Source organism: Protopterus annectens, chromosome 2.part0 (assembly GCF_019279795.1).
Source record: "Protopterus annectens isolate FY-2018-M chromosome 2.part0, PAN1.0, whole genome shotgun sequence".
Lineage (NCBI taxonomy): Eukaryota > Metazoa > Chordata > Ceratodontiformes > Protopteridae > Protopterus > Protopterus annectens.
The window spans coordinates 1,524,188,759-1,524,204,656 of record NC_056728.1 but is presented as its reverse complement, the minus strand read 5'-3'; the positions used below and the strand labels follow the sequence as shown (position 1 = coordinate 1,524,204,656).

Here is a 15,898-nt window from a genome sequence, read left to right as displayed (position 1 = left end):
AGCATAGCTGAGCACAATTTAGTGTTGTTCAACTTTCATTTTATGGACTATCAGGATTGTGGGGTTGATTCCAACTTAATGATATGTTATGATATGTAAGTTTCCCTTCCATAACATCCTCCTATGTGCTTTCTTTACATTATATTCATCTGTGGTTATACTGTATGGGCCACATGTAGTTATATGGGGGTTTCACATCTGTACTACACTGACACCTCACATTTGGACCTGCTACACTATTCTGGTTAACAAATATATATTATTCACTACCGATTTATAAAAAATATACTTTTAGTGTTGTTTTCATATATAAAAATTAATGGAAAGCATTGAGACTTGAAATGTGAATGACTGCATGCCAAGCATATATTTTTATTTAGCTCCTTTAGATGTGTAAGCTATGCTATACACAGATGTGCAATGTACACACCTGCTCAGCTATGCTTAAACTTTAGTGGGGATGGGAAAAAAAATAAACGTGTTTTATTTTTATTTACTTTAGGGGTATACACATTGCTTTCTGCCTCTTAAGGCAGGATATCTGCACAACTACATCATAAATGGGGGTATTATTTTACATGTTTCTCTCAGAAACATGCTTACTTATTTGGTATGCCAGCATGTACACTGGCATACCATTGTGGACATTATCTGTGCTAGTCCATTGTGGAGGGCTGTGATTCTGTATGTATTCTAATGCATTTTGTCCACAGCCACTGTTATGTTGTGATAACAGTGTCTGAGGATAGTGTTAGTTGCTTTAGAATTGCTGTACAGCAATTCCAGAGTGCAGGGGGCATGTGTACTGTGCAAGCAATGCTCAGACATGCCTCCTGCAGTCATTCATGGATCGTGCCCATGCAGGTTATACAACAGCGTGCCTTCATGAATATGCAAGTTTCACTGCTGGGATGCACTGGCATGATCCGCTCTATGCAGGAATAGCACTATTCCTGCACAGATTTTAATGAATCCCAGGGTATGTCTTTCTTTGGCAGCTGCACTTAATAAGAGCAATCCCGTTTTCTGACACATGGGGAAAATGTCACCAAAATAATATTTTATTATATGAGTTTAGGCAATTGTGGTTGTTCACAGGAATGATAAATAAGTAATAACATTCTTTGATTAAGGCAAATATGTCCTATTTACATATTGTTGTGATGGATTTTGAAGAAGGCTCACTTAAAATACAAGTAAAATTTGTTCACATTATTATCTATTAAAGAAACTGCACATTTAAATGTGAAGGTTTTGATAAAGAGCTATTTTTCTTTTTTTATTAATATTTTAGGTGAGACTGGCACAAATGAATGCTGAATATTTTATGAACAATGTCAAAAATAATGAATATATGAAAGACAATGACGAATGCAAGCCTATAATTGTAAGTGCCATTAAAGTCATGCATGACATCAATAGCAGTAATCCTTCCTATGCAGAATTCAGGAATCAACTAAATAGGCCTCGACTGCCATACGAAGTTGTCTTTGCTTTTGGAGGATGGAGTGGACCTAATGCAACAAATGTTTTTGAAGCATATGATGCTCGTGCTGACATGTGGGTGGGTATCACAAGGACAGAAGAAAACCCTCGGGCTTACCATGGTATGGCATACCTGAAGGACCGCATATATATTATTGGTGGATTTAATGGTGCAAATTACTTTAGCAATGCTACAAGTTTTGACCCTGTCAAAAAGAAATGGCAGGAAGTTGCTCCCATGCATTCCAGTCGCTGCTATGTTAGTGTGATTGCACTGAATGGCTTCATTTATGCAATTGGTGGCTTTGATGGCCATATACGCCTAAATACAGCAGAGCGCTATCAGCCTGAAACAAACCAGTGGACTATTATTTCACCTATGCATGAAGTGAGAAGTGATGCAAAGGCCACAACTCTGCATGGAAAGGTAAATCCTTGTTCATTCAATATTCTTTGCATTTTTAGAAACAGAATAAGTACTCTAGCAGCCTTACAAATATATTCAGAACATCTATCAGTATTAAAATATTTGCTCCACAGAAAACTCTAACTGAATTACAATTGCAAAAACATTGTTTATAAGTGCATTTATTCAATTTATTGTCTAAGAAAGAAAGACTGATCATAGGTAATTTATCAATAAAATAGAGTAGTTTGCAAGAAGGGGATGTCAGAACAAGAAACAATACAGAATCCCAGAAAGTCAACTAAAGCACACATGAATGGCTAGGCTTGCATAGGCCCTAGGGCCAATAGCCTAGTACCAACCTATGAACCTATGAACCTATGAATCCATAGACTGAATAGCAAATATTTTAAATGGGTAAATCCAGAAAGAAAATTAAGAAATAACAACCAAAAAACAATGGCCACTGACAAAAAGAAAAATATTTAATGATCTTAGTGGCTCGGTTAACAAGCCTTCGAGATATAAAATTCAACATATAAAAACACATTGTATAAAGCCCCCAATAAAGTTACCTATTAACACATTAAATCTACAACCAATAAAAACACTGTAAAGGTGCACATAATTTAAAGCTAAGTAAATCCAAAAGTAGCCCAGAAGTAGGTAGTAAATGAACTAATAGCAAGAACAGTATTCTTAATGCAAATTTATTGTTTTTTTAAAAAACAACATACGTTTTCACTACTGTTCGACAGTAGCTTCTTCAGAGAAACAGAACCAACAAAAGTGCCAAACATTTAAACTTGCAGGTGATATTCACGCGGTATTCACGTCACCTGCAAGTTTAAATGTTTGGTGCTTTTGTTGGTTCTGTTTCTCTGAAGAAGCTACTGTCGAACAGTAGCGAAAACGTATGTTGTTTTTAAAAAAACAATAAATTTGTGTTAAGAATACTGTTCTTGCTATTAGTTCATTTACTACCTTCTTCTGGGCTACTTTTGGATTTACCTGGCATCTTTTTATTTTTTGCACTTTTGGATTTTAACAGTTGCACATAATTTAAAGCAACGGCTTCCAATTACATTCAAGATTCAAACCTAAAGGAGACAGAGTACCAAATTTTAAAATATAAATAGTTTCCTTGTAATGCAATTTATTTTTTAATTCAAAACTATCAGAACTTAGTACTTTTTCTAAAACAGTACTTTTTAAACAACTAGAATCCCCTCATTTTTGAGTTTAATGGAGATTTATTTCATCAACTTAAAGGGACAGCGATGGGAGCATCTTTTCCTCCCATGTATGTCGGTCTCTTTATGGGGTTATTTGAGGTTAGACATTTATATAAATTAGATTTTTATTAGAGATTTGTTATTAAATATTTCAGATTTATTGATTATTTGATTTTTTTGTGTGAAGATGGACATATGCTTGTGAGTGATTTTATTGATGATTTACAGAAGAATGAATTTGGTATAAGTTTTGATTGTGTTATGACTGGCTCTAATGTAGTTTTTTGGACATGGAATTGAAAGGTGCAATTGGAGATGGCATTTTGACTGGAGTCCATAGAAAATTTCCAGATATTAATCATATTTTAGATGGTAAAAGTTGCCATCCTTCCCACTTACTGAATGCTTTACCATATGGTAAATTTCTAAGAATAGCTAGGCTTTGTAATAAAGAAGATATATTGACTGAGGAATTAATTAAAACCTGTTATTATTTTCTACAAAGGGGCTATGAACTACTTATTTTAGAAAGGGCTTTGAATCAATTGTTTGGGGTAAATCAATATTTGAGTAATGAAAAGAAATATGAGAATAGTGATAGAATGGTGAGGCAAAATGTTAATAATGCCCATGAAATAGATTACAAGGTGTATTTTGTTACTACTTATAACATTTTAACTGATGAGCTTTTCGATATTGTTAAATACTATTGGAATTATTTGTTGAAAGATAAAATCTTAAAGGATATTTTACCCCTACAACCTGTTTTGTCACTTAAAAGGGGTCCCAGCATAAAATATATGCCAGTTCATAGCTCTTTTCGTTATATCTTTTTCTTTTTATCACTGGCCATTGTTTTTCGGTTGTTATTTCTTGCATATTTTTTTTCTTTTTTGTGTTATACCAGAAAGAAAATTACTTTAAAAGTTAAAATAAACTTTTCATTTTGTTATATGCTAGGCATAAAGTCATAATTCTAAATAAATGCTTCTAGAATCAAATGAACATTGGGGGATATATAAAATAATCTACAGTATGCTATTTTCAGGTTTTTTTTGTGGTATCACTGGTCAAACTTATGGCAAATATTAATGCACCCCCCCACTGAATTAACAATTTCAGAATACTAAAATATCAATCACAATATATAATCCTGAGGAAAAGTAATACACATATATATATATATATATATATATATATATATATATATATATATATATATATATATATATATATATAATATATACTGGAAGAAAAACCCAGAGAGTTTTCTCTGTGTGATACCTTAAACCCCCTGTAATGGAGGCCTATATATATGGAAATGAATCCTTAAGTGCATCAAGTGTTTCAGCTAAATGGCTTCTGAATCCATGACTTTTTATTTTTTATTTTTTAAGTCTTTATGGGTGCCTTCAGTCCAATAAAGCAATACCCCATTAGCTGTGGACGTAAACATTTTAGCATTTTTATTGACCTTAACAGAATAACAGCATACGTGAATAGTTTGGCTATACTTCAGAAACATAAGGTCTTTAAAACCAGCTAATGCCCATAAACATTTAGATGCCTGCAAAATTTCAAAATATCCCAACTAACATCCAAATCAAAGGGTAAAAAGGTCACTCACACAAACCATTCAGTAAAAACTGTGAGAGAAACCCAGACAAGCTAGTGTTTTCACTCTGTGATACCTTAAACCTCCTGTAATGGAAGACCATGGGATATAGGGTTCCTATCACGAAATCGAATGTTGAGAATGCCAAATACTGGAAGGACGAACTAAGCCGTGGATACCTGAATTCTTTCCCAGGGAAAGAATTTGGTTGGCCGTTTCTGTGGCTTCAGCATTTTCGGACCGGGTCAAGGTAAGTGTACAAACAGGTAGTGATGGACTTTAGGGTTAGGGTGCGGGTCAGGTAAGTGTGTAATAGTGACGGACTTTAGGGTTAGGGTGTGGGTCAGGTAAGTGTGCGATAGTGACAGACATTAGGGTTAGAGCGCGGGTCAGGTAAGTGTGCGGTAGTGATGGACTTTAGGGTTAGTTCACAGGTCAGGTAAGTGTTTGATAGTGACGGATTTTAGGGTTAGGGCTGGGTTAAGGATGGTGCATAGATGTTGGTGTATGTTAGGTTCAGTGTAGGTTATGAAGGTGTTTGGTGTGATTGTGTTATGTGTGTGTGTTTCGGAACAGCGAATTTTTTCCCTGGGAAAAAATTCACTGTTTTGAAGTTTCGATGTTATCCGAATTCGATCTTCCAAGTTTGAACATATGGTGTTCGACATTTTGGAAGTTTGATCTTGTGATATAGACCCGGGATATATGTAAATGACCCTTAAGGACATCAAGCATTTCAGTCAAATAGCTTTTGAATGTCCATGAAATTTCTTCTGTAATTTCTAAGCCATTTAACTGAAACACTTGATGTCCTTAAAGGGTAATTTGCATATATCCCATGAGCCTCCATTACAGAAGGTTTAAGGTATCACACAGTGAAACCTTTAGCTTGGCTAGGTTTTTCTTGCAGTTTTACTGAATGGTTTGGCTGTGTAACTATTTTACACATTGTATATATATATATATATATATATATATATATATATATATATATATAGCTATCTATCTATATATATATATATATATATATATATATATATATATATATATATATACATATATAATTTATTTTATTTTACATTTGCTGAATGGTATCGTCTGACTGGATACATCTCCATTTTCACTTGAGGCCCAGGGAGAAAAGCTTCAATGTAGAACATACAGTAGAAATCACAAAATGATTACAAGTTACACACAGTGTACAGGCTCCAGTTGAACAAGCAGGTAATATAATCATACAATTTTAAAACAGTGCTGACAAACTGACTAGACAATGTAACATGATTGCAGACTATAGAGGAGAATCTAGTCTGGTTTTGAACAAGGACATAGACAGTGAGTTTTAAAGTATAGCCTGAGGCTTTTTTTGAACTGAGTAAGAGAGGGTTCAAGAGTAAGATCAGCAGGAAGAGAGTTCCAAGTTTTGCCAAAACAGTTAGCAAACAGAGAGTCCCCAGCAGATTTGCTGATTTTGGATGTTTGAACCAGTAGTTTATTAGAAGAGCAAAGTGACCTCAGGCTGCTGCAAGGGTTGATGATATTTTAAGTGCAGGCGTATTATCAGGGTGGTTGAGAACTTTATGAGAACTTTATGTACTAAAGTAGGCTAGGCCATTCGAGCCACCCCAGAAAATTTAGGTTGTGACAGTGGTAGGTCCTATAGGCTGTGCCTGTTACAAATCTAGCAATATGGTTATAACAGCTGAAGAGTTTGCTAAGAGTTGATTTGTTCAAATTATTGAGTAGAGGGGAGGCATAGAGAAGACTGGAGAGTACATGGGAATGAGCAATAGCAGTCCTAGCAAATGGAGTAAGGAAAGGTTTGTTCTTATAGAGGGAGCAATGTTTTTTGTTAATGGTTTTGATAGTTTGATTCACATGGATATCAAATTTGAGGATGTTGTCTATTGTGATGCCTAAGAGTTTGGTTTGTGCATCTGGGGAGATAATGGTACCATTATTAGATTTTATGGTAAAGAGTAGTGAGAAAGACCTACAAGTGGGGAGAAAAGAAGCAACTTTGTTTTGTTAGGGTTTAATATCAGCTGATGGTTAGAGAGCCAGTTTTCAACTATATTGAAAGTATTCTGAGTTAATGCAATTAGATCTGTTAGAGAGGTGGCTGAACAAATCAAGGTGGAGTCATCCGCATATTGGATACATGTAGCATTTGGGATGACAGTGGGAAGGTCATTAATAAAGAAAGAGAAAATAAGGAGTCTTAGTATGGAGCCCTGAGGGACATCTGGGGTGATGGGTAGATGGATTAATAGTTTTCCCTGCCATAGGACGGCTTGTAGTCTATTACACAGCTAAGACTGGAACCATTGAAGTGCACAGCTATTTAGTGAGAATGCTTTAAGGGTGTGCATGAGTATTTGGTGGTTGACCATATCGAAGGCCTTGGAAAGATCTAAAAAGAAGGCCAAGGAAAGCTTGCTATTATTTTAGTTATGGTTTATGGTGTTAGAGAAGGATAGGAGGTCTGAGGTGGTACTGTGGTATGGCTTAAAACTGTGCTGAGAGTTAGCCATCAGCTTATTCTGGATAAGATAATGCATAAGTTGCACATTGGGTAGTATCTATCTTTGAGTAATGATATACAGCTTAAGCTTCACAGCAAAATAGTGTAATTGGAAACTGACACTGATACATTGCTTGTTATGTCTAATTCTGAAGGGCCTTGTATTTGAAGCATTTGAGCTAACTTTTGTTATGTTTTTTCTGCTGCTTAACCTATTAATTTGTATGTTACCCACACCTGCTGCTTAACCATCATACCTCTTATTATTGTTCCTTTTTTATACTCACAAATCTCTCTTTGTATTTTCTCCAGCACTCCAGCCTTCTCTACCTATTTTGTTTTGCTTACCAGCCCTGCCTTCCTGGACATTCCAAGACCAGTCAAAAGACACCAATATCACTTTGTTTTGCCACATTTCCCAACAGGAAAGGTCATAGCTTCTCTCAAAAGTGATCTCAAATGAATTAAAGAAAGTATGGTATATGATGTTACACCTTTAATTTATTTGTGACATTGCTGTACTTTATTACTAGGAGCTAGTACAGGATCCTGACCAGAATAGCCAGCAGCCATACCCTTCTTACTGTGAACCCCCCTCCATACCTGCCTTATCTCTGCTGCCTATTCCCTATTCCTGAGCCTTATTTGACCACTAGATGGCAGTCTTCAACCACCATTAATCTCCTTTCCCTCTCTCATTCACACTCACTTTTATATAATATCTATTCCTACTCTTATTCTTTAACTGCTTGTTAACAATTCTGCCTACCTCTGAAATCACTCAAATCCTTTCCCTTATAACACCCCCTAAGCATCCCTCTAACCACCCTGCTTATCTTCCTGTGTACTTACCTTCATTATACTGATTGTTTTTCTCACTGCCCTGCTGCCTTCTTTCTTTGGGTCTGCCTACTCCGTTCGCCCTGCAGGCTCACTCCACTCCCCTACCCTACCCCCAAATCCCACCCACACTCAGGGGTCCTAACCATAAACCTTCAGTGGCCACACCCCCATTCCTATACAACCAATCCCATCCTCCTACTCATTAAGTGCTAACCACCCTAGCTCACCACTTATAGATACTCATTACATCACTAAGTACTTAATTAATTTACATACTCAATATCCCAACTTACTACAATACCTTGCAGAACCTCCTCACTATCATCCTCTTTAATATACCTTCCCCAATTACTTATTTACCTAACCATTCACTATGCCCATTACACCCAAATCCAAATACCAAATACTATTCCTCTTAATTGACCTCCTACCTTTACTATCTATAACCTATGTCCTTACTAAATATGAACATCTAACCTTAACTAACTTCAACCAGTCCCTTAAACAATCAACCTGACAGACCTACCGCCTTACCTAAACTACATTAATATTACCTCTACACCCTCCTATTTAATGCCAAAGTTTCATTGTGTAGTTCACATTAACTATAATCCAACCCAAGAAAACAAAATACTCAACCTATAAATTCTTAAATATCATACATAGGATTAAAAATGCTAAACTTTTAGATGGTGACATCCATCCCAACTCAGGCCCCAACACCACAACCACCTCTAACCCACCTAAACCAAATCCCTGTATTCCTCCAACCATCAATAAAGCATCAAACTCTCTGCTTATAGCTCACCTCAACATACAGAGCCTGAAAAATAAAGTCACCCACCTCCATGCCCTCTTAGATGTTCACTCCTTTGACATCCTTTGCCTAACAGAAACCTGGTTAAAACCTGCAACACCGGACAATGAAATCACCCCACCAGGATACAATAGCCTGAGATTAGATCAAACAACCAAAAAGGGTGGAGGTGTAGCAATATTATATAAGGCAGAGTTGTAAGTAACACCAACAAATGTACAACCACCTTCTATTAGTAGCGCTGAAATCCTTATTTCTAAACTCCAAATCAACACCTATAAATCCTTCTATATAATATGTGCCTACCTCCTTCCAGGTAACAATATAAACACCCTTGAAAATATCCTTTCCTGGCTTTCAACTAACTACCCACAAGAAAACATTGTCCTGGGTGACTTTAATATTGACTGGAATACCTGCATCTCAGCCAACCAGACTAGCCACATAAGCCTCTATGTTTTTTCCCAAACTATAACCTCCCCCACCAGGATCCATAAGCCTAACAACAAAGAAATTACTCTTGACTGGATACTGATAAATAGTCACCCCCTCTCCTATGAAGCAGTAATCCTTCCTGATGATGTCAGTGACCACTCACTGACCTACATAACCAGGCAAAAGATCAATGCTCATAAACCAACCTTATATAAAACCATTCGAACCATCAAAAACTTTAACCCTATTAACTTCCAAACTGAACTGAAAGCATGTAGCTGGTTACCCCTAAGACACCTCCAATTAGACGAGGCAGTATCCTACTTTAATGCCAAATTCTTAGAGATCCTAGATTATCATGCCCCATCCCGCTCAATGAGAAATAGGACTATAACTGCTCCATGGCTAACAAAAGAGACAAGACGCAAAATTATACTAAGAGATAAAATCTGGACCAAATGGCAAGCAACTAAAAACCCAGCTGGTCATCTAACATTTAGATAGCTCAGAAATGCTACCAAAAAATTCATACTTCTAGATAAAAGAAACTTTTACCACAACAACCAGCAAACCCACCAATACAAACCTCAACATTTCTGGGCAGGCATAAACAGACTCCTCCACCCAGGTCAGTCCAAAACTCCCACCTCAACAGGATCCACCTATGAAATACCTAAGCATATTTCAAATGCCTTTAATACCTTCTTTACTGATGCAGTCCAAACTCTTGCCAATTCACTACCTCCTGTTAGTTGAAGTTTGTTATCATCCTTGACTACTTTAACCCCCTCATTTCATTTACAACCAGTCCCTACATCCCTCATCTGCACTCCTCTTCATAAACTAAAACCTTGCACTCCCTCAGCTGACCTTTTACCAGCAGAATATCTACAGAAAGCTGCAGCAGTAGTTGTCCTTCCTATATCCATCCTTATAAATAGAACCATTACTGAATGAACAATCACATCTATCTGGAAAGTCTCCCACATTATCCCACTGCACAAAAGGGGCAACTCAAATGAACTCTCTAACTACCGCCCAATAGCTCTACTCTCTCCTTTAGCCAAAATTATGGAAACATGTATCCAACGCCAACTACTAGACCACCTACTGCAAAATAACTTACTAGCTAATTGTCAGCATGGCGTTAGGCCTCACCATAGTACCACCACAGCCCTCTTATCCTTTTTCGACTGTATTAACAATAACCAAAACAACAATACTCTATCCTCAGCACTTTTTATTGACCTATCAAATGCCTTTGATATGATCAACCATCAAGTTCTTTTGAACATACTTAAGTCTCTCTCACTAGATACACGGGCTTTACAATGGTTTAAATCCTACCTTGAAAATAGGCAACAGGCTGTGCTTTGGGAAAATAATCTATTCTCTCACCTTCCTATTACCCTGGGAGTCTTCCAAGGTTCTATTCTGGGCCCTCTCCTTTTCTCAATTTTCCTCAATGATCTTAATCTAATCATTCCTCAAGCTACATGTATCCAATATGCTGATGACTCCACACTAATATGCTTGGCTGCCTCTGCACCTCATCTTCAGGCCATTACCCAAACAGTGCTTAACACAGTAGAAAACTGGTTCTTACAGCATAGCCTCCTCCGGAATCCTAAAAAGACAAAACTACTACTCTTCACTCCCACTCAAAGGTCCCCCCAATTAACTTCACAGTTATATCCAATGATGACATTGTTATGTCTCCCGACCCAATTACCAAACTCTTAGGGGTAACAATAGACCATAATCTTAGCTTTGACACACATATTAACACAACAATAAAAACAGTAAACAGAAAATTAGGCTCCCTCCATAGAATTAAACACTTCCTAACTCCAACAGCTAGAACAACTATTGCCCACACCCATCTAACTTCCACCCTCCTCTACGCCTCTCCCATCTATACCAACCTATCAAAAAACAACCTTAACAAACTAGCTACCTCCTACAACAATATTGCCAGATTTGCTACTGGTTCCTCATATAGAGCGCACCACTGTCAAAACCTTAAGCAACTAGGATGGCTAGAACTTCATAATCAACTTCAGTTTCAAAAACTTATTATTGCCCATAAGATCCTCTATCTTCGTAAAAATACTCCTATACTTACTAGCCTTCTAATTCCCTACAGTAATTCGACTACCCTTCGCTTAGCCAATAAAGTACTAGTATTTACAGTCAAATCCAAAAATAAGGCTGGTGATTCTCTGTTTGCAAACACTATTGGCAAATCCTGGAACCTGCTTTCCAAGGAACTCTCATCTATCTCCTCAGCGAAACTGTTCAAAAAACAACTCAGAGAATACCTTAGTAACCACTGGTTAAGCCCACGTAGTAACCCAGACTAATCTTTCCACCACTTTCTCTGAACTCTACCTACATAACTTTTTGCAATTTAATTCCAACTCTCTCTATGCCTTAGAGAATAGACCTACCTATACTAATTTTAGTCTTTACAACTCTCTCTTACATATGATCCTCTTCTATGTACTAGCATAGTTTGCTGCTTGCAGCATTAACTTGCTATCACATATAACTATCTATATAGACATTCTTCATATTTCTTATTACATGCTGCCTTAAAGTTGCTATGCTACTATAAGATAAATGGAATGACTCACTGCTAAACACTGTACCTAGAGCTGCTATATTTGTTAGTGTGCTTTTCATTTCTCTTTCTTATTGGTGCGCCACTTTACATTTGTTTATTGTTCAATCTCTTTTCTTATTATCTGCTACTTTAATAGTAATTTTTGTCTATAAAACATTTGTATTATTCACCTTAAAATAGTACTGTACCTAAATTTGTTACATTTTTACTTATCTGTACCTGTAGTTGCTACTATTTTGCTTATGTGGAGCTTTTCTCCTTGGCCGTCTACTGAAAATGGACATATATCCAGTTAGACTAGCCCAGTCAACAAATGTAAAATAAAAATAAATAAAGTAAGTTGTTTATGGACACACTTATCCATCATTTTAGACAATGGTGACTGAATAGCTATGGGTCTAAAGTTTGACAGTTCGAAGGAGTTGCCTCCTTTCTGGAGTGGTATTACATGAGATATTTTCCAAATGGAGGGGATGGTGGCTTCAAATAAGGTTCTGTTGATTATGATGGAGATGGCTATGCTATGGCATCTGCTTCTTTTTGCAGATACTCTGGTGGGAGATCAGCTGCTAGAGTAGTTGGTTTTAATTTCTTAATTAGAGATCTGATAAGTGATGTAGAAACAGGCTGAAAGCTAAAGGAGATTGGGGTATTGGCTGTGGCAACATTTGGGTTGGAACAGCTTGGTGTCAGTTGGTTGGCTAGAGATTGGATAGTCTCTGTGAAGAAACTGTTGAAGACATTTGCAATATCCTCTGGGGATTTATGGTTGGAAGCTGACAGGGTAGGAGTGGAGGACTGCCTGGGTGAAGAAGTTTGTTTATTCCTGCCCCAAACTTTTGAGGTTTGTTGTGATGTTTTTGTTGAAGATGGTAGTAGAAGATTTTTTTTTGTGCAGTATACTAGATTTATTTTGTGTGATTTCTTAGCTGTCGGTATCAGAGTTGATCTAGTGGGCCTTTTGTGGTATGCCATTTGTCCCATGCTTTATTTCTAGCTATGATTTTACATTTGGTCTCTTTTGACAGCCACGGAGCAGTTTTTGTTCTGGTTCGAATGGAGTGAGCAGGAGCATGAGAATCAAGAATAGTAAGAAATATGGAATTAAAGTATTAAAGTATTAAAGTATTAAAGTGCGCTACTGCATTGCACAGTGAAAGGTGCTTTAGGACTGACTAATTGCAAGCTTTAAGTTCCTTTTGAAAATTGGTGGAATTGAAGTTCTTATTATTTTTTATGTTTTTAAAGGTGGTCTGGTGGGGGTTGTCCACCTTGTGCTTGATAATGTATGTAAGTAAGTGGTCACTTTGGTCATATGGAAGGGTCCCTGACTTGTACATATTGGGGTGGCTGTGGATAACTATCCAATCTAGGATACTGTCTTTGTTATTGGGTTTGCCTATCCTGGTGGGAGAGGATATTAGCTGCATAAAATCATGTAGGTTGATATGGGTAATAGGAGATTCCTAGGAACAGGTGCTCCAACCAATGTTAAAATCTCCAAGCACCATAGTTTCTTAGGGGTAGGTACTGGATAACCAGTGGAGGATGTCCTCTAGGGTGTTTGTATTATTACTGTGGGAATGTAATTAAATGCAGACAATGTTTATGCATTTATTTATATTCAGAAAGATAACAAAGCGAAGTTCGAGAAGAGAGCTGAAAATATTAACATGGGAGTATGATTATTTTAATGTATGCACATATAAGATGATAAAAAAAAAAAACAACTGTATAAAATAAAAAAAAGACTTTCGAAGGGCTATAGTTCTATGCCACAGACTGCAGGGGAAAATGCATGTCATACTAGGTTAAAGAAGGAACTAAAGTGCTGCCTATTGTTATAAAGAATCAAATGTCAATAAATAAATAAATATAAATAAATAAAAAATAAAGTGACAGTTTTTCAGCATACATTATCAATACCCTGTTTTGGGCTCTTTCCAAAACAGGAACTGACTTTTTTTTTTTACTTTTCCCTCAACACTGTTCAAACTCAGCCTCTCCACAGGCTACATACCTGTAGAGTGGCGCAAAGCAACAGTTATTCCGCTCCACAAAGGTGGAGCCACAATAGACCCCAGGAACTATCACCCTATAAGCCTGACTAGCTTGGTCTGCAAGGCTATGGAGCGCATCATCATGGCACTCATTAACAGAGACATTGGGAACCTCCAAACACTGGACCCTACCCAGTTAAGCTTTGTTAAGGGCAGATCATGCCTCCTAAACCAGGTGGACTTCTTTGAGACAGTTACCAAGGCTATAGGCGAGGGGAAAGGTGGTGCACACAGCCTACCTAGACCTTGCAAAGGCCTTCGACACAATTCCCCATTCTGGTATTATAAACAAGCTCACCATCCTGAACATAAACCCCTATGTCACAAGATGGGTTGCCAACTGACTCACAGACAGAACCCACATGGTGAGAGTTGTGGGAGCTAGGTCTGACTCTAAACTGGTTACAAGTGGCATTCCACAGGGCTCAGTCCTAGGACCCCTCCTGTTCAACATATACTTCTCAGAGGTACAGGCATTCACAGGAGGACTATGGCTGACCAAGTTTGCAGACGACTGCAAACTAGGGGCTATAATTGACTATCCAGATGACACAGACATCCTCCAAAAGGGTCTCACTGAGATGGCTATCTGGTGTCAAAATCATGGCCTCAAGCTAAATGCCAAAAAGTGCATAGTCATCCTCTTTGGAAAAAACAAAGTAACCACAAACTACCACATAGGTGGTAGTCCCCTAAATACGGAAGACGTAATAAGGGATCTGGGGAACCAAGTAGATAGTAATCTCTCCTTTGATAATCACATTGCCAAAGTGGTTAGAAAGTCCTTCTATGTGGCCCACCTAATCACAAAAGGGTTCACATCCAGATCAAAAGAGGTCATTGTGCCCCTCTACTCGTCACTCATCAGACCCATCATAGAATACAATGCCCCATTTGGGATGTAGCTTACAAGACACCTGCAACAGCTGGAAAGACCACAGAAGTACCTCACCAAGAGGATCACTGGCCTCAAACAGATGCCCTATGCAGCTTGACTGAAGAAACTCCAGCTGTACTCAGTTGCATACCTCCAACTCAGAGGTGATCTCTGCCTGACATACAAGGCCATGACCAACCCAGAATTGATGGACATGGTCCACCTAAAGAAAACCTTATCCCCTCGAGCCAAACGCTCTATCGATCTAAACCTCACCATAACAATAAATTGGACATGCTGGAGTGCTAGATTCCTGTTCCAGAGACTTCTCATGCTTTGGAACAAGATTCCAATCTACATTAGGTAAAACTCCTCACAAACACTCTTCAAGAAAAACCTTGACGAGTGGATGGGAAACAAAAAGTTTACCTCAGGGATCACTTCAGTGGTTCTGCTGGACAGAGGCACAGGAAACTAATTTAAGGGGGCGGTGAAAGCCAACACATTCTGGCTAGGCTTATAAATGCCTTTGGGCAGATAGCCTAGTACCTACCTATGAACATATGAACATCTCCATCAGTTTTGATAGTTTCTTCTAGGTTTATGTCATGACCTTAGGAAACATAACAGCAATGGTTTGCACAATGTTCTGCCAGTCCAAACTAAATGTCTGTGCAACTCCAATCAGTACAGAAAAAATACAATAGAAAGGTTAGATAGGTACAGTCCTGATGGTAAAATTAGAAGTGGTATACAACAGAAACACAAGTCCCTGCCTCATTGTAAAATAGGGAATTAAGCAGAATCCAGGTAAGTGACATTTATCAAATGGGAAATATATGAGATGAGGAGGCTGTAATTTGTAAATGTGAGATGAATACCTTAGAGATGAAACAGTGAAGTATTTTATCCACATAATTCAAAAAGAAATACTAAAGAGATTGCAGAGTCAAAATCTATTGCAGAATTCATGTA

At 37.5% G+C, this 15,898-nt stretch overlaps 1 protein-coding gene across 1 annotated transcript in view; it reads left to right on the top strand.

The window, feature by feature from the left end:
• LOC122792852 (kelch-like protein 10) overlaps positions 1-15,898 on the top strand; it is a 217,671-nt gene that overhangs the window by 89,263 nt on the left and 112,510 nt on the right. The window contains exon 3 of the mRNA XM_044060412.1: positions 1,295-1,912. Within this exon, the coding sequence (XP_043916347.1) occupies positions 1,295-1,912 (618 nt within the window). The remainder of the gene's footprint in view (positions 1-1,294; positions 1,913-15,898) is intronic.